The sequence below is a fragment of the Lepidochelys kempii genome, chromosome 5, assembly GCF_965140285.1.
Source record: "Lepidochelys kempii isolate rLepKem1 chromosome 5, rLepKem1.hap1, whole genome shotgun sequence".
Lineage (NCBI taxonomy): Eukaryota > Metazoa > Chordata > Testudines > Cheloniidae > Lepidochelys > Lepidochelys kempii.
This window is the reverse complement of record NC_136384.1, coordinates 596,588-614,742: the sequence shown is the minus strand read 5'-3', so window position 1 is coordinate 614,742 and position 18,155 is coordinate 596,588. Positions and strand designations below refer to the sequence as shown.

Sequence of the window (18,155 nt, the reverse complement as noted above, 5' to 3'; positions counted from 1 at the left end):
CACCAGAAGCCAAATAAACATTTTTCACTGGAAAAACAGGGCTCAGTTCTGTGTTGTTCTCCACGGGAGGCATAAGGCTCCGGAGGAACCTGGCACGGGGAAAGGGACGGGCAAAACCTGTGGATTAAAGCTCTGGAGATTCAAAGTCACGTGTTCCCACCCACCCCTGACTAAAATCCCACTGTAGCTTGGATCTGACTGGAGCAGTTGGGAACCTTGCCCCCCGCCATTGAGCAGGAAGGGAGAGGCCTTGAAGTGGGACCTGACCTCATCTCCTGGGATTTGAACAGCACACGGCGCATGGGGCTGGCTGGCCCTGGTGCAGAGGGTGGAAGGGTCAGTCCCTGGGGCAGGCCCACATTAACACACTGGGCCAATAATCCAAAGGGGGAGGGAGGCCTTTGGGGAGCAGGACCTGCTCCACCCCCATGGGGAGCAGCCAGTCCTGGATCCCACAAGGGCAGAGGCAATTCTTGATTTAGTCCTAAGTGGTGCACAGGACCTGGCCCAACATGTGCACTGCAGAGCTGAACCACTCGGTCATAGCGACCATAATATAATTAAATGTAACATCATTGGGCCGGGGCGGGGGGATACCAAAGAACCTCAGCACAGGAGCATTTAACTTCAGAAAGGGGAACTACACAAAAAGGAGGAGGCTAGTGAAACAGAAATGAAAAGGAACCATCCCAAGCGTGAAATGCCGGCAAGCTGCCTGGAAGCTATTTAAGCCCCATAATAGAGGCTCAAATCAAATGTACACCTGAAATAAAAAAAATAGTAAAGGGGACCAAAGAAAAAATGCCACGGTGGCTAACAACAGAGTAAAAGAGGCGGGTGGGGCAAAAGGTTCCCTTTCAAAATGGGAGGGTCAAATCCAAGTGGGAACAACAGAAAGGAGCATCCGCTCCGGCAAGTCAAGTGCAAACGTGTAATTAGACAGGCCTAGAAGAGCAACGAGCCAAAGACTCAAAAACTAACATCAAACCTGTGCTAAATACACCAGCAGCAGGAAGTCTGCCAGACAATCAGTGGGGCCCCTGGACAATGGGGGTGCCAAAGGAACCCTTCTTCTTCTCCGTATGGCTGATGGAAACGTAGAGCAACAACAATACTCTACATTCAGATGGGTAAGCGAGATAACTGCCTGAGGCCTTCTTCATATTTGTGAATCGGGCATTGAGTCGTTATATGGTCCTGGTCTGTTCTGGGTGGCCAGTCACACACTGGAGAGTCTTTACTTTTCCATTTGTGCAGCAAGTATCCACATCCGCCATAGTTTGTGCGGATACAGATTAGGGTTCCCATGAGCTTTGTGGGAGATTGAAGCCAGGAATCCTCTGCATCCGGTTTTTTACAAGGTGTTTATTTGTGACTTCTTGTGACTCCATTCGGCTTTCCAAGCTTCATCAGGGTTGAAGCTACATTGTTGAAGGCTAAATGCGAGGGTCCAAAAGGGCTCACGTGACTTCAAGCGATGGTGTGGGACATTGCTAAGGTCCTGGTGGATGGGAAAACATTCGTTTTCCACGATCCTCTGGAATTCCCGAAGGGTTGCAGCATCGCAGCGAATGGATGGGGGAGCCATGTGTGACAGCACCAGCAGCCAAGGCGTTGGGGTCAACTTCAGCTGGACATCAACAAGTTGAGTGCGGCTACTTCTGGTCCATGCTGGTGCCCAATACTCAGCTATGGGGTCGACAAGGGCCCTTGCTGATGTCCGTAATACTGATGCTGATGGTCCCCAGCTTGTGCTAGCCAGTTTCTGGACCAGGTTGACCCTTGTCTTCATCTTGGCAGCTACCTTCTTCAGATGGTTGTGGAAGGTTAGTGTGTGATCCAGCTTCCCTGCAGGATAGGTCGGCATGGGGTCATGTTGCGCAGTGTAGCCGCAGAAGGTCACTTTCAGGGTGTGCTCAGTGTTCCTGTTATCAAGATGGAATGCAGTGCTGTGGTTTTGTGAGGATTTGCCTTGAGCTTCCCTTTCCAGAAATATTCCTCCCTGGTGTTTAGGTCCCCATTCAAGGTGGACTTGAGGTCGTTGAAGGTGGCTACTTGCATTGCCAGGGCAAGATCATCCACATATGCAACTTTGCACGACTTCGTTGGAGGCATGTTGCTCGTGTGATATTGAAAATTGTCGGCGCGAGTACTGAGCCTTGTGGCAGCCCATTGTTGAGGAACTGGGGTGAACTGACTTTGTTGCCCAAGTGGACACATAGCTGCCTACTGCTCAGCATCATCCATAGCAGACATAGTGTTTTGTGGCAGCGAGTGATCCTTGCGAGCTTCAGCATCAAGCCTTTAATCTAGACCATGTCGTAGGCAGATGACAGGTCTACAAAGCTGCACCCGTCTCAGATTTCCTCTGGAATCTGGCCTCCCTGTGGCTTACAAGGGCCAAAACTTGATCACAACAACTGTGTTTAGGCCAGAAAGACAAGGCCATTGCAGAGATGCTAAATGAATTCTTTGCATCAGTCTTCACTGCAGCAGATGGGAGGGAGATTCCCACACCTGAGCCATTCTTTTCAGGTGACAAATCTGAGGAATGTCCCAGATTGAGGTGTCAATAGAAGAGGTTGTGAAGTTCCCCTGGTGTTATCTGGACTGGTGATCTGCTAGGTCACTCCAATCCTTGACTCTGGGAGCCAGCCTGACCCTGCTCTGCTCTGAGAACCCCCACTCCCGGGCTGTTCACTCACAGCCTCTGGCATGTCAGCTGCTCCTTGGATTGTGCAAGCGAATGACACTAGCCAATATCTCCGGTCCCAGACACAACCCTAGGAACCTCCATCTTGCAGTCTCCAGTTATGCCCGCTGGACGCTGCAAGCTTGTATGAGTTCGTCAATTTAAAAAAGAAATTGATATGTACCAGGCTTGTTATCCCAAGGGGAGTCTCTGACATGCTTCAAACCAAACGCCCTGCTTCAGGTAGAATAAACAGACAGATGTATTAACTATAAAGATAGATTTTAAGTGATTATAAGTCAAAACATAACAAGTCAGTGTCACGGAGTGTGGGGGAGTCCAGGCCCTGCACCCCTCTTCCTGGGATTCACTAAGACTCTCAGCCAGCCAGTAAAACAGAAGGTTTATTGGACAACAGGAACACAGTCCAAAACAGAGCTTGTGGGTACAACCAGGACCCCTCAGTCAAGTCCTTCTGGGGGAGCAGGGAGCTTAGACCCCAGCCCTGGGGTTCCCTGTGTTCCTCCACCCAGCTCCAAACTGAAACTAAACCCCCCCAGCAGGCTCCCTCGTGCAGCCTCCGTCCACATTCCCGGGCAGAGGTGTCACCTCCCCCTCCCCCTCCCGGCTCAGGTGACAGGCTCTCAGGTCTCCCATCCCCAGGGCACATTCCCAGGTCAACACTCCCCCCTCCCTGCTGCGTCACATTGTCACATCTCTCCCCCCTTCGAGACTGAACTGAGCGGGGTCACTCTGACCAGTGACCTGGGGAAGTTCGGGGCCCCCTCTCCGGGACAGCGCATCCCCTATCAGGTTGGCACTTCCCTTCACGTGGACCACGTCCATGTCGTAATCCTGCAGGAGCAGGCTCCATCTCAGGAGTTTGGCGTTGGCTCCTTTCATCTGGTGCAGCCAGGTCAGGGGAGAGTGGTCGGTGTAGACGGTGAAGTGTCGCCCGAAGAGATAGGGCTCTAGTTTCTTGAGGGCCCACACCATGGTCAGGCACTCCTTCTCGATGGCCGCGTAGTGTTGCTCCCAGGGTAGCAACTTCTTGCTCAGGTACACGATGGGGTGTCTCTCCCCCTTTCCATCCTCCTGCATTAACACCGCCCCCAGTCCCGTGTCTGAGGCGTTGGTGAACACCACAAAGGGCTTGTCAAAGTCTGGGTTTGCCAGAACTGGGCCACTGACCAGAGCCTCCTTCAGTGCCCGGAAAGCCTCCTGGCACTGCTCGGTCCAGACCACCTTGTCTGGCTTCCCCTTCTTGCATAGCTCAGTGATGGGGGTGGCTATGGCGCTAAAGTGGGGCACAAATCTTCGGTAGTATCCTGCCAACCCAATAAAGGCTTGGACCTGCTTTTTGGTGTGGGGAGCGGGCCAGTCTCTGATCACCTCCACCTTGGCTGGTTCTGGCTTTAGGCGGCCGCTCCCCACCCGATGGCCCAGGTAAGATACTTCCGCCATCCCCACCTTGCACTTCTCCGCTTTTACAGTCAGCCCAGCCCCCTGGAGTCGGTCCAGCACTTGTCTAACCTGGGACGCGTGGTCCTCCCAGGTCTGGCTAAAGACACAGATGTCATCAATATACGCCACGGCAAAACTCTCCATCCCCCTCAGTAGCTGGTGCACCAGGCGCTAGAAGGTGGCCGGCGCTCCCTTGAGGCTGAAAGGCAGGGTCAGGAACTCATAGAGCCCCAGAGGGGTGATAAAGGCCGATTTCAGCCGGGCATCTGCATCCAGCGGCACTTGCCAGTAGCCCTTTGTAAGGTCCATGGTGGTAAGGTACCAAGCTCCTCCCAGCTCGTCTAGGAGCTCGTCCGGCCTGGGCATGGGGTAGGCATCAGATACTGTGATGGCATTGAGCTTCCGATAGTCCACACAGAACCGGACCGACCCGTCCTTTTTGGGGACCAGCACCACCGGCGAGGCCCAAGGGCTGGCAGATGGCTGGATCACCCCCAAAGCCAGCATGTCCCGGACCTCTCTTTCCAGGTCCTGAGCAGTTTTCCCTGTGACTCGGAAGGGGGAGCATCTTATCGGCGGGTGCGACCCTGTCTGCACCCGGTGGACAGTCAGATTAGTGCGTCCAGGCTGGTTGGAAAACAGCTGTCCGTACGGATGCAGCACCTCCCTGACCTCAGCTTGCTGGGCAGGGGTTAGCTGATCCGAGAGGGGAATTGTTTCCAGGGGGGAACCAGCTCTGGTCCCAGGGAATAGATCTACTAAAGGGTCATCTCCCTGCTCCTCCCACTGTCCACACACGGCCAACACCACCTTCCCCCTGGCATAATATGGCTTCATCATATTCACATGGTACACCCGGCGGTGGTGCGCCCGGTTCGACAGCTCCACCACATAGTTTACCTCATTGAGCTGCTTGACGACCTTGAAAGGGCCCTCCCAGGCGGCCTGTAGTTTGTTCTTTCTCACGGGGATGAGAACCATCACCTGATCCCCGGTGGCGTAGGCACGGGCCCGTGCCGTGCGGTCATACCAGACCTTCTGCTTCCTCTGGGCTCTGGCCAGATTCTCCCTGGCCAGGCCCATGAGTTCAGCCAGTCTCTCTCGGAAGGTCAGGACATACTCCACCACTGACTCTCCATCGGGAGTGGCCTTCCCCTCCCACTCGTCTCTCATCAGGTCCAGGCGGCCCCTCACCCTCCTGCCATATAACAGTTCGAAAGGCGAAAATCCGGTCGACTCCTGGGGCACCTCCCTGTACGCGAACAGCAGGTGAGGTAAGTACTTGTCCCAGCCCTGCGGGTGCTGGTTCATAAAGGTTTTCAGCATCATCTTTAGCGTCCCATTGAACCTCTCCACCAGCCCATTGGACTGGGGGTGATACGCTGAGGCCCAGTCGTGCCGGACCCCACATTTCTCCCACAAGCACCGGAGCGGGGCCGACATGAAGTTGGAGCCTTGGTCTGTCAAGACTTCCTTGGGGAACCCCACCCGGCTGAAAATGGTCAGGAGCGCATCGGCCACGGTGTCTGCTTCAATGGAAGCTAAGGGCACTGCCTCGGGGTAGCGGGTGGCAAAATCTACCCCCACCAGAATGTATTTCTTCCCCGACCGCGTCGTCTTGCTGAGAGGCCCCACGATGTCCATGGCCGCCTTCTGGAAAGGCTCCTCTATGATGGGCAAAGGTCTCAAAGCTGCTTTCCCCTTGTCCCGGGCCTTCCCCACCCTCTGACAGGGGTCACAGGATCGGCAATACTGCCGGACCGTGGTAAAGACCCCGGGCCAGTAAAAGTTCTGTAGCAACCTCTGTCACGGAGTCCCCGGGCGATGCTCTGGAACTGCTCCCCACGAAGCCAGGCAGGACTCTGGGGAAGTCGCCTTCCTGTGAGCAGCCTGTCTGCAGGACACACAGCTCACCCGGCTTCCACCTTCCTGGGTCTGACCCCGGAGCATTCAGCATCCTCTGCCCCTCCGTGCACTTCCCACAGTGAGTCCGCCCAGGCGGGGTCCTGGGGCAGCCAGAGGGTCCTGCCCCCCAACTCCGCAGTCAGACGGGACTCTCAGCCAGCCAGTAAAACAGAGGTTTATTAGACGACAGGAACATGGTCTAACACAGAGCTTGTAGGTGCAGAGAACAGGACCCCTCAGCTGGGTCCATTTTGGGGGGCCGTGAGCCAGACAACCACATCTGCACTTCACTCCATGTCCCAGCCAGCCCCAAACTGAAACTCCCTCCTCCTCTGGGCTTTGTCCCTTTCCCGGGCCAGGAGGTCACGGGATTCCTTTGTTCTCCAACCCTTTAGCTCTCACCTTGCAGGCGGGACGGGCCCAGGCCATCAGTTGCCAGGAAACAGGGTGTCGGCCATTCTCTGTGTCCAGACCCCTGCACACACCTGCCCTCTAGGGCTCTGCATTGATCATACACCCTTACCCCACCACCCAGACACTTAAGAACTGCCTAGGGGAAACTGAGGCACCCCCACACTATTCAGAGGAACCATTAAGAACAGTCCCACTTCGTCACAGGGGGTTCCAAAGAGGTTGGAGCGCGGCTGTTCTCAGTGGTGGCAGATGACAGAACAAGGAGTAATGGTCTCAAGTTGCAGGGGGGAGGTTTAGGTTGGATATTAGGAAAAACTTTTTCACTAGGAGGGTGGTGAAGTACTGGAATGGGTTACCTAGGGAGGTGGTGCAATCTCCTTCCTTAGAGGTTTTTAAGGCCCGGCTTGACAAATACTTGGCTGGGATGATTTAATTGGGGATTGGTCCTGCTTTGAGCAGGGGGTTGGACTAGATGATGTCCTGAGGTCTCTTCCAACCCTAAACTTCTATGATTCTATGATTCTATCTGAGTTAAAGAAAATCAGTGACAGAAACTGGATTAATTGCTCCCATTTAAAGGGACCCAGCATCTCGTCAGAGCTGGTTTTGGTTTTGGGTTGGTGGCCCCATCCCTCCCCGTCCTGCGGATCCCTCCTGTGCCTGCCCACCCCCCTGGGTCCCCTCCTTCCCCCTGCAGGCCACGGCCTCCTGTGCTTCTCCAGCTGACCCCTCCCCTGTCGGCATTTCTGCCCCTCAGCCCGGCCCCAGCTCTGTCCCCACAGCGCTTGGCACTGCTCTGTCCTGCTCTTGCCCTCTCGTCCTGCTGTTGCGGCTGCCCACGTGCTCTCTCCTCACTCGCCCCGTTCCTGAGGGTGACTAGTTGCCGTCCTGATTCCTCATCCATGAGTCACGTTTGCTGGCCCTTTAGCGTCGTGTCGCTGGCAGCCTTTGCCGTTGCAAGGTGCTGTGTGTTCACAGAAACCACCCGGAAATGGGGGCCCATTTCCCTGCGCTGCTGTTCGTACATATTCTCCGGAGCCGTGCAGAGCCACCCCGTGGGGAGGAACCAGCAGCTCTTGGGTCCCCCAGGGGGGCCGTTACTGCCGCCTTCGCCGGTCAATTGTCTCATTGCAACAGCCGCAGAACCTTTGGACTCCACCGTTCCTGGGCCTCAGGGCCCAGCGAGGAGCGAACCTGATGAGCCTCTGCACCAAAGTGCTCTCAGCCAGGCCTGGGCCTGGCTCCATCGCTTCACACGGACTCAACCGATGCTCTGGGCATCAGGGGTTTCCAGAGAGCCACAGTCCTGGCCTCGGGTTTGGTCGGAAGTTGCACAACACTGCTCGGGTCACACGGCCCTTTTCACTTTCTCTTTCTTTTCCTCAGAAATTAAACTTAAGCAAAAATCTCTATTTCTTGGAACTGCTAATCAGTAAATAACCAGCACCCATCCCAGCCCCGCCTGTGTCTAGGGTTATAAATAGGGGCCTGAGTGGGAGTTCCAGACACGAGTCCCTGGAAGGAGATTCCTCTGGCACCTGTGGGCAGCCTCCACTCGCAGTAACAATGGGGAAAACGGGTTTCTCTCTGGTCCTTGCCCTATTTCTGGTGACCGTTGGTGCCTCTTCAGAGAGAAAGGTACTACACAGGGCGAGGGGCCGAGGGGGCCGGGCGCTGGCTCTGGGGCGTGTCAGGGTGAGGGCCCGAGGGGGCCGGGCGCTAGCTCTGGGGCGTGTCAGAGCGAGGGCCCGAGGGGGCCGGGCGCTGGCTCTGGGGCATGTCAGGGCGAGGGCCCGAGGGGGCCGGGCGCTGGCTCTGGGGCGTGGCAGGGTGAGGGCCCGAGGGGGCCGGGCGCTGGCTCTGGGGCGTGGCAGGGTGAGGGGCCGAGGGGGCCGGGCGCTGGCTCTGGGGCGTGGCAGGGCGAGGGCCCGAGGGGGCCGGGCGCTGGCTCTGGGGTGTCTCCGGCCGGGGCAGGGCGAGGGGCCGAGGGGGCCGGGCGCTGGCTCTGGGGTGTCTCCGGCCGGGGCAGGGCAAGGGCCGAGGGGGCCGGGCGCTGGCTCTGGGGTGTCTCAGGGTGGGGCAGGGCGAGGGGCCGAGGGGGCCGGGCGCTGGCTCTGGGGTGTCTCCGGCCGGGGCAGGGCGAGGGTCCGAGGGGGCCGGGCGCTAGCTCTGGGGCGTGGCAGGGCGAGGGCCCGAGGGGGCCGGGCGCTGGCTCTGGGGTGTCTCCGGCCGGGGCAGGGCGAGGGCCCGAGGGGGCCGGGCGCTGGCTCTGGGGTGTCTCCGGCCGGGGCAGGGTGAGGGGCCGAGGGGGCCAGGCGCTGGCTCTGGGGTGTCTCAGGGTGGGGCAGGGTGAGGGGCCGAGGGGGCCGGGCGCTGGCTCTGGGGTGTCTCAGGGTGGGGCAGGGCGAGGGGCCGAGGGGGCCGGGCGCTGGCTGTGGGGTGTCTCCGGCCGGGGCAGGGCGAGGGCCCGAGGGGGCCGGGCGCTGGCTCTGGGGGTCTCTGGCCGGGGCAGGGAGCAGTGAGAGCCGGAGGGGAGCGATGGGCGTTGGGTCAGGAGCTGCAATGACCCGTGGGGGTGAGGGCAGGCGGGGGGCCTTTCCCCACGCCGGGATCCCGCTCTGGAGGCAACGCAGCCCCGTCGGGCACAGCGACCTGCGGGCTGAGCGCCGCACGCCCCACTCAGCCAGGCAGGTTGTGTCCCGGTGAGGAGACTTCTCGGGGACCGGACAAGAAACGCCCTGAGGTGGTGACGGTGCCAAGCCAGGGAGCCCCGCCAGGGCCGAGGCTCCAGCTCACCAAGCTCGAGCAACCCGCGGGGGGCCTGGAGCCGCTCCCTGCCGGAGCCGCCAAGCAGGACGCTCAGTGCAACGGGCTGGAAGCCGCAGGCTCAGCTTCTCAGAGCCCCGCGTTACCCCGTCAGCAGAGATCAAACACGACTGAGCGGCTCCCTCAAATCGGAAACCCCTTTTGTCCTTCGAGAGCGCCCGGGTCTCAGCCCCCAGCTCGCGGGTCCCTGTCTCCCTGAGCCGCTGGGGGCTGGAACCGGGCGGATTTCACTGCTGCTTTGCCTGGGCATTCGCCTTCTCGGGTCCGAAACGTCCCAGGCCAGAGTCACTCTGGGGACTGGGCTTTCTGAGCAGCCTTGGCAGGGGCAGCTCGGCTGCGGATCCCTCCCCGTGCCGTGGGCGTAGGAGAGGCCAGGCGGCACCCAGAGTACCCCCGGGCGGGGCCGGAGACAGCACGTCCCGGACGACGTTGCGCTGCACCCGTCCCGTCCTCGTGCCCAGCAGTCCCAGGGCAGACCTGCTCCGGGGGACCGGGAGAGGCGCCAGCGGCAGGGAACCTGCCACCTCTCTCGGGCCCCTCGGGGCCCTGTGGCTCCGGGGGACGGACGGCTGCTGTCTCCCCTGCCTCAGAGACGCTCCCCTCGTTGTGTGTGGGGAGGGGACGGTGGGATGGAGAGAGGAAGGGGGACGCCTCCTCCGTACCCCCGGGTTCGGAGAGAGAAGGCAGAGCCCCCGCCCAGCGGCAGAGGGAGGCCGGGTGCTGTGGTTGGGAGGGTTTTATTTTTATTGGGCAGGGGGTTCCCCTCAATGGCCAAGAGTCAGAGCACAGACCCCCTTGGTCACTGGTCGTCCTCTGCTTTGTGGGGTCTGTGTCCTGCGTTTAGGGCTCTCGGGGTCACAGCCTCAGCTGGGGTCTGACTCTCCTGACTCCACCATCCCCCTCCCGCTGACTGCACCCCCCTCTTTCAGTGCATCCTGACTGGCGACTGGCAGAACGACCTGGGCTCTAACATGACCATCTCTGCCGTGAACGGGGCCGGGCAGTTCTCTGGGTTGTACCTCACAGCGGTGTCAGCCACAGAAAAGCCGATCCTCGTGTCGCCCCTGAACGGATCCCAGCATGTCGACAACCTGGAGCACCCAACCTTCGGGTTCACCGTCAAATGGAGCTTCTCAGGTACGTGGCCCAGTGGCTTTGGGGACAGGGCTGGCCTTACCATGAGGCGAACTGAGGCGCCAGACTGTGGGGGGCACCACTAGGACCCAGAGTGTAGAAAATTGTGTCTGCTGCGGATTCTCTCTGCTCGAGATGCCCAGAGAGGGGGGAGTGCTGGGCTGGAGGAAGGAGGGCACAAGAGACATAAGAGGCAGGCAGGAGAAAGGTGAGAGGGAATCACAGAAAGCAGCAAGAGCTGCAGGCAGAGAGAGGAGGAGGAGCCTCTTATGTACCTCTCTAGCACCCCAGGAGCCTGGACTGATTAACCCCAGCTTCTCGGGGAGCTTCCTGTGTCCTCCTGCGTCCCTGAACCCACTTGAGGAGAACAGGCCGTCAACTGAAGGAGTAGGAGCCAGTTAGGCCCTTAAGACGCTGACATCTTCCCTCACTCAGGCCCTGCTACCAGCCTGCTTATTTGTCCCCTTCAACTGAGTGTTGAGAGCCACTGTAGCTGGCCCAGAACAGCAGCCATGAGTGAAAGAAGAAAACGCCCCTCTGGGGCAGCATTCAGAAAAAGAAAGCAAGCAAAGGAAGCTTTTCTATCTTAGCAGGAAGGAGCTCTCCTGAGATACGTAGACACAAATGTTCACGATGAGCCTTCCGGCCCCAAGGAGGATGTGAGTGGTGAGGAGATGCCTGATCTTCCAGTCAGTCAGAGTGCAGGTGACCTGGCAGCTACTGCAGCATCCGTATCTCCATCTCAAATGGATGTAACCATGCACTTTCCTGAAGAAAAGTGTAGATCAGAGAAGAGTGTGGTGGAGGCGCAAGAAACGGCTGCTGCTGAGTTTAGTTCCTTAAGTCTAGAGGATCCAGGACTGTGGACCCCCCTGAGCGGTAGCCTGAAGGACTTCCTTGTACTGCACGGGCCACAGCAAGTGAAAAACTTCATGTCCCCAAAGACAATGGTGGTCAGTGATGCAGCATCAGCAACTTCTAGTGAGGCTGCTGAATTTTTTACTGTAATTCAAAGCATCGATGGATCTTTCTCTGCATCAACTCATCGATGGCAAATTTTGAAGCAACATCTGGGAACTTCTTCTCTGACACTGAAACCACTGAGTGCCAAACAATGGGAAAGTCGAGTGGAGGCGATAAAGCCTCTCAAACACCAAATTGGGAAGATAGATGATGCCATAGTTGCCATTATGGAGGATAATGCTGTGACAGGAACTGTTCATGGGAGAACAGTGGCAGAGGGAAATGGAATCACCAGAAACATACCTAACTTCAAATTTCTGTGTGGCTTAGTGTTGTGGCATGACATACTGTTTGAAATAAATGTTGTAAGCAAGAGACTCCAAGGTGTTGACCTTGATATATCTGGAGCAATGGAACAACTGGACAAAGCAAAGTCATACCTACGGTCTTACCGGTCAGATGAGGGATTTCAAAACGTTCTGAAGAGTGCCCAGAAGTTGGCAGAGGAACTTCACACTGAAGCTATTTTCCCACCCATTCAAGAACACAAGAGTCACCGAAGAAGAAGACATTTTGATTATGAGGCACAGGATAATCCCATAAGAGACCCCAAACAACAATTCAAAGTTGAATTCCTTAACCAGGTGCTAGATTGTGCAATACAGGCAGTTGAAGAACGTTTCATGCAGCTCAGGGAACACAGCAGTAGATTTGGGATGTTGTAGGATATTCCCAAACTCCTCACGATACCTGAAGAAGACCTACACCAGCAATGCAGGGCACTAGAGACAGTGTTGATGACACATGATGACATGCGCGATATTGATGCGAGTGATTTAGGGGATGAACTGAAAGCCCTTTCAAGATACATTTCAGCAGGATCAACTCCAAAGGCTGTTCTGGAATATATGTGCACAGATAAGATGACCACCCTCTTTCCAAATGCTTTTGTTGCTCTGCGTATACGTCTAACACTTCCTGTAACAGTTGTGAGTGGAGAACGCAGCTTCTCCAAGCTGAAGTTAATAAAAACATGTCTACGCGCCACACTGACACAGGAGAGGCTGGTCGGCCTTGCCATCATCTCAACAGAGCACGAGCTGGCCCAGACTATGGACCTTCAGCAGGAAGCAGTTCAAATCTTTGCAACCAAGAAGGCTCAGAAAGCACCACTTTGGCTATTCAAACAGATACAAATGCCGGTGTTTACTAGGCAGACAAGAAACGTTACATTCGCTATTCAGGCGTTTGAAAGTTAAGTGTTACTTAAAATGTTTGAACAAGGCATTCTAAGTCGTGAGTTCTCCTTTACTGGGGTAGGTAGCAGAGCAGCACCCTGAGAGGAGTAAAACAGGAAGAAGGCAGAATTGAGACCTTTCAAAGTTTTGGCCCATGCGAGGGGGTATGGGGGCCTCATTTGAGCTCCCCACCTCAGGTACCAAAATGTTGTGGGCCAGCCCTGTTCGGGGACCAGCGCGGGGGTCACAGGGAGAGGAATTCGGTGCTCAATGGATAGGCTGAAATCCCCCCAGCTCCACCTGGGGCAGTGCCTGGCGCCCCCCACCCAGCCCACCCCAGGCCATCTTCCGCAGCCTCCTCCTCCTCCTCCCATTCGTGACCCTGCCTGTCGCAGGCCACCCCTTTGGCCTGGCACTGCCTCCCCATCTCATGCACCCAATGGCCAGCAACCTGCTGTGGCTGACAAGGCTCATCACAACGTAGTGATCCTCCCCGCCCCCCACAACACTCAGTAACTTTGGTTCCTGTGCCAAAGTCCCTGCCATCATTTCACCTCCTCTCTGGGTGGGGAACCAGCTGTTTGCCCTGGGACACTTCTGTTCTGGAGGGGCACGTTTTGGCAAAGTGGTTGCATTTGCCACATCCTCGGCATTCTTGCCCATATGCAGGATGGTTCCTATGGCATGGTCACGGCCGCATTTAGAACAACCCTTCATTGCCCCTGGCTGCTCTTTTTTCACTGGATCCCAGGTTTTTGTTAGCAGCAGGACGGCTTCCAGCCTAGGCGCTTGCCAAAGGCAGACTCAGTGCGATGGGGGCACTTGTCTGTCTGGCTCACCCAGCCCTCCCAGTTGTTTTCAATCATTTCGTCTGCACGATATTATACGTCCGCAGCATGTTCAAGGGTTTGGACAGCCTCGCTCGCACCGCGTTTGACACAACACACGCACAAGGCGGTCTCACTGAGCAATTTGCTCGGTTCTCAGTAGTCACATGATTGTGCTGCCAGGTTTAAATCAGTCACATATTGATCCCCATCGGTCTGACTTCTGGTGAAAAATTGTGCTTCTCACACATGAAGTTGCTTTGCGGTGCACAGAATGCCTCAGACTCACTCTTTGAGACCTCTATGTTTTCTCCATCTGCATCATCATCAACTTGAAACCTCCCCTCGTGCTCCTTCACCTGTCCAGGAAGAAATAACTCTGTCTGCCGCCATCCATCTATTGTGTCTGCACCCAGAGCCGGTGCCAGGCATAAGCAGACTGAGCAATTGCTTAGGGCCCCGAGCAGCTCAAGGGGGCCCCCTTTAATTATTACTATGTGTTGTGGGGGGAAATATTCCCACTTAGGGCCCGCAATGGCTGGTTCAGCACTGTCTGCACCACTCACAACACTGCGCACTCAGATCCTTGCTCCCACTTTCGCCATTTTTCTGCTGCATTTCTGCCAAACTCTAACTTTCCTGGAGGCTTTACATGGTCCTCCGCCAGGCACAGGCTCCTTGTCCTGTTCAGCCAGCAGCTTCCCTCCCCGCTCCTGCTGCTCTGCCCCATGCACATGCCTCCTAGGCCCATCTACATGAAGCAGGCACAGCCCAGTGTTTCATTCAGTGATCAGAGAATGGGGCAGCTCGTCAGTATCCCTTTTCATTCTCCTTAGGGTGACCAGGTGTCCGGTTTTCGACATGAACACCTGGTCAAAAAGGGATCCTGACAGCCCCAGTCAGCCCCAAACCCCTCATCCCCAGCCGGAGCTCTCACTCCCTCCCGCACCCCAACCCCCTGCTCCGCCTGGTGATAAGGAGCGAGTGAGTCAGGGTGGGGACAGCGAGAGACAGAGGGAGGGGGAGGGAGTTCTGGGGTCCATCCTGGGCACTGCCAGTGACTCACTGGGGCCTTGGCCTGTCACTTCCCTTCCGTACAATGAGATCACTGTCCGGACCCACCTCCCAGGCTGGGCGTGGAGCCTGGGACGTGCTTGTGGGTGAGAGGTGCGGGAGAGGACACCAGGGGTCTCAGGCCGAGTGTCTCTGAGGTTCGCTCTAACCCCTGTTCGATTCCGTGGCAGACTCGACAACTGTCTTTGTGGGCCAGTGCTTCACGGATGATCATGGGAAGGAAACTCTGCAGACCATGTGGCTGCTGCGAGTGAAGGCCAAATCCATGGATGATAACTGGAAAGCAACCACGTGAGTGACTGAAAATCCTCATTCCCCAGGGAACAGAATCATCTCCAGTGGTCTGGCTTCGCCATCCCAGGAGATGGACACAGCCTGTGTGGAGGAGACTCAGGTGATGGGGTGGGGACCAGTCCCGTGGCCAGAGGAGACAGGCAATGGCCTGCAGTGGGGAGCAGCACGTCTTCCCCAGACGCTCCTGCACTGACCACTGTGAGCCTGACTCTGGCAGGGAGGAGGAGAGAACTCAGTGACAGGACCATCAGAAAAGCCCCAGAAGTCCTAAGCATCTGCTGACGGCCATCAGGTCCCCCCTCACTCTTCTGTTCTCAAGAATAACCATGCGCAGTATTTCTACCCTTTCCTCAGGTTGCATTTTCTAAACCTTTGATCGTTTTTCTTGCTCTCCTCTGGCCCCTCTCCAATTTCTCCATATCTTTCCTAAAGCGCAGCACCCAGACCTGGCCCAGGCCTCCAGCTGAGGCCTCCCCAGCGTGAGGAGAGGACAATCACCTCCCCTCTCGTACATATAATGCTCCTGTTAACACAGCCCTCGATTCGATCAGCCTTTTCCCCAGCTGCATCATGCTGTGGGCTCATGTTCAGTTTGTGATCTACGACACCCCACAGCTGGTTTCAGCAGTGCTCCCTCCTAGCTAGATGATCCCCACTTTGTAGCTGTGCATAGGATTTTTCGCTCCTGGCTGAAGTACTTTGCACTTGTCTTCTTTGAATTTCATCCAGGTGACCTCAGACCAATTGTCCAATTTCTCAAGGTCGCTCTGGATTTTAATCCTGCCCCCCAAGTGCTGCCAGCCCCTCCCAGCCTGGTGTCACCCCCACATTGTATAAGCCCCCTCGCCATGCCATTGTCCAAGTCCTACATGAAAACACTGAGTAGCAGCGGCCCCAGGACTGACCCCTGGGGAGGGGGCCCAGGCCTCTGGTGCTACTTCGTGCCCCTCCCTGCGGCAAGGGAGCTCCTGCCTGGTGACCTGTTTGTGCCCAGCCCTCCTCAGAGCACAGGCTGGCACCCAGTGTGTCAGCAGCCAGGCGGGAGGCTACGGGGGGGCTGGGGGCACCTCCCGGGGGCACCAAGGGGAGATTTGAGCGAGTGGCTGCTGAAGGGCCCCTGCCCTCAATGGCCCTGCTGAGCACCATGGGGATGTGCAGCCTGCGGAGCCCCTGCCCCCCCCACCCCGGGTGCTGCTGGGTGGCTCTGAGGCCCTGCCAGTGCGGGGTGCCCACAGCCATGCTGCCTCCCTGGGGTGGGCGGCTGGGTGCCCCCCTGAGGTAACGCCCATATTAATTGTCTGCCAGCCCCCTACCTGCCCCTGCATGGTGCTGCTGGGGGCCCCATGAGATGGAGCTTGGACGAGGGGCGTTCCCCAGACAGCGGTGCTCAGCACCCGGGCCGGGTGCCCTGGGGATGGGGTGTCCCTCTTTGGGCTTCTCTCCTCAGGCTCATGCACCTTCTGCCCCTGCCTCCTTCCCCCCTCTAGTGTATGGGGCAGCCCCGAGTGCAGGCCCATGCTGGGCCAGTAACCCAGGCTCTGTGCTTCCCCGCAGGGTCGGTACAAACGTTTTCACTCGGATCAAGGTGCAGAACGTGGGCGAATCCGTGAGGAGCGACCTGTGACCAGTGATCCCAGCAGCACCGTGACCACACTCTGCAGCCCCAGGGCTCCTGGCCCCCCATCCGGGACTGTTCTGGGCTCTCTCGAGAGCGTCTCGCCCGGCCTCAGGGCTGTTTGCTGGGCTGCAGAATCACCCGTCTCTGTCTCCAACTCCCCCTCGCTCTCCGGTGACCCCCCCAGAATCGCTGTCCCCACCCCCCCATTCCTTTCCCAGTAAAGCTCTAGCGCAGGAGGCAAATGAGTCTCTGGTGTTTTTACCGCTCTTGACCCTTGGGGTGAAGCTGTTGCTGAGCCGTGAGTCCCACCTGGCCCTCCCTGGATTCCCCGGGAGGTGCCGGATTCTCTCCCGTTAGCCAGGCCCTTCCTGGGACGCCCCTTGGCAGGTTCATCCCCCTGGGTCGCTCCTTTGCTCCCTGGACACTCAATAACAGATTTAAAAGTAGCCATCCTTCAACAAAAAAACTTCAGAAACACACTTCAAAGAGAAACTGCAGAGCTACAATTCATCTGCAAACTTACAACCATTAATTTGGGCTTGACCAGGGACTGGGAGTGGCTGGCTCACTACAAAAGCAACTTTCCCTCTCTTGGTATTGACACCTCCTCATCAGCTATTGGGAGTGGACCACATCCCCCCTGACTGAACTGGCCTTGTCAGCCCTGGTTTTCCCCTTGTAAGGTATCTCCCTTCTCTTCATGTGCCAGTATAACTATGCCTGTATCTGTAATTTTCACTCCATGCATCTGAAGAAGTGGGTTTTTTACCCATGAAAGCTTCTGCCCAAATAAATCGGGTTAGTCTTTAAAGTGCCACTTACTCCTCGTTGTTTTTGTGGATACAGACTGACACGGTGAGCCCCCGATACTCCTTTGCTCACTGCCCATCGCTCTGTCCAGAGGCACCCGCTATCAGCCTGGACTCAGCTCAGCCTGGTGCTCTGGTCTGGGAGTCCCTGGGTGTCCCTGTTACCCCAACTCCCAACCACTTTGCTACTGAAATATCCAAGTCTGAGGCAGAAACTGAGGGACCGTCTAGACCTGCCTGAGCAGCCAGGTCTGAAAGGGGTCAGGCTGCATCACGCCCGGAAGACTGGGGCACGGGGATTTCTGAACCCGGTCATAACCCACCCACCTGCAGAGACCGCCCTGCGCTCGGAGCACCACAGCATCCTGGCTGAACGTCCAGCTCAGAGGCCCTTTGGGCACAGGGAAGAGGCTGCAGAGCGAGTGCGATTCCCTGTCTCTGCACAACCTCGCTCCCCAGGCTGGCCAGGAGCTGTGCTCCATTTTCCGTCCCCAGGGCCCATGCTGTCCACAGCACTGCCAGCCCCCAGCCTTTGGGCTCATGAGTCAAACTCCAAAATCATGATTGACTTAAAAATCCTGGGGTTTTTAAATAGAACGCTGTGTTGTTAAAACTGCCCTCCAGTTATTGAGCCATTGGGGTTAGCTGCCAGCAGCCGTCCACACTGTGGGATCATCCCAGTTCAAAATTCAACCTTAAATGCACACACACAATTGCAGGTTGCAAACAAAACCTTCCAAACGTGAACAGAGTGCAAAGCAATGCGGCAATGCTTGCCTGAGTCTGCAGGCAGCCTGACACAACAGCTCTGAGCGGTGTAGACAGCTCATGTGCCTCAGTGCGGCGTTAACTCAGGCGGCCAATGATGAGGATGATGATGATGTAAATGTCAACATT

The 18,155-nt window shown here is 57.0% G+C and overlaps 1 protein-coding gene across 3 annotated transcripts; it reads left to right on the top strand.

Annotated features, from left to right (window-relative positions):
• Positions 1 to 7,963: 7,963 nt before the first annotated feature.
• On the top strand, positions 7,964 to 17,260 carry LOC140911046 (avidin). Of its 3 annotated transcripts, XM_073343257.2 has the most exons (4): positions 7,964 to 8,113; positions 10,231 to 10,438; positions 14,708 to 14,828; positions 16,386 to 17,260. In XM_073343257.2, the coding sequence occupies exons 1-4, from the start codon at positions 8,042 to 8,044 to the stop codon at positions 16,453 to 16,455; spliced, it is 471 nt and encodes a 156-aa protein (XP_073199358.2). In that variant the 5' UTR covers positions 7,964 to 8,041; the 3' UTR covers positions 16,456 to 17,260. The 3 variants fall into 3 exon arrangements, with proteins under 3 accessions (XP_073199358.2, XP_073199357.1, XP_073199356.1); XM_073343256.1 differs by lacking the exons at positions 7,964 to 8,113; positions 14,708 to 14,828; positions 16,386 to 17,260 and adding an exon at positions 11,029 to 12,751 and having other exon boundaries at positions 10,356 to 10,438; XM_073343255.1 differs by lacking the exons at positions 7,964 to 8,113; positions 14,708 to 14,828; positions 16,386 to 17,260 and adding an exon at positions 11,026 to 12,751 and having other exon boundaries at positions 10,357 to 10,438.
• The last annotated feature ends 895 nt before the right edge of the window (positions 17,261 to 18,155 follow it).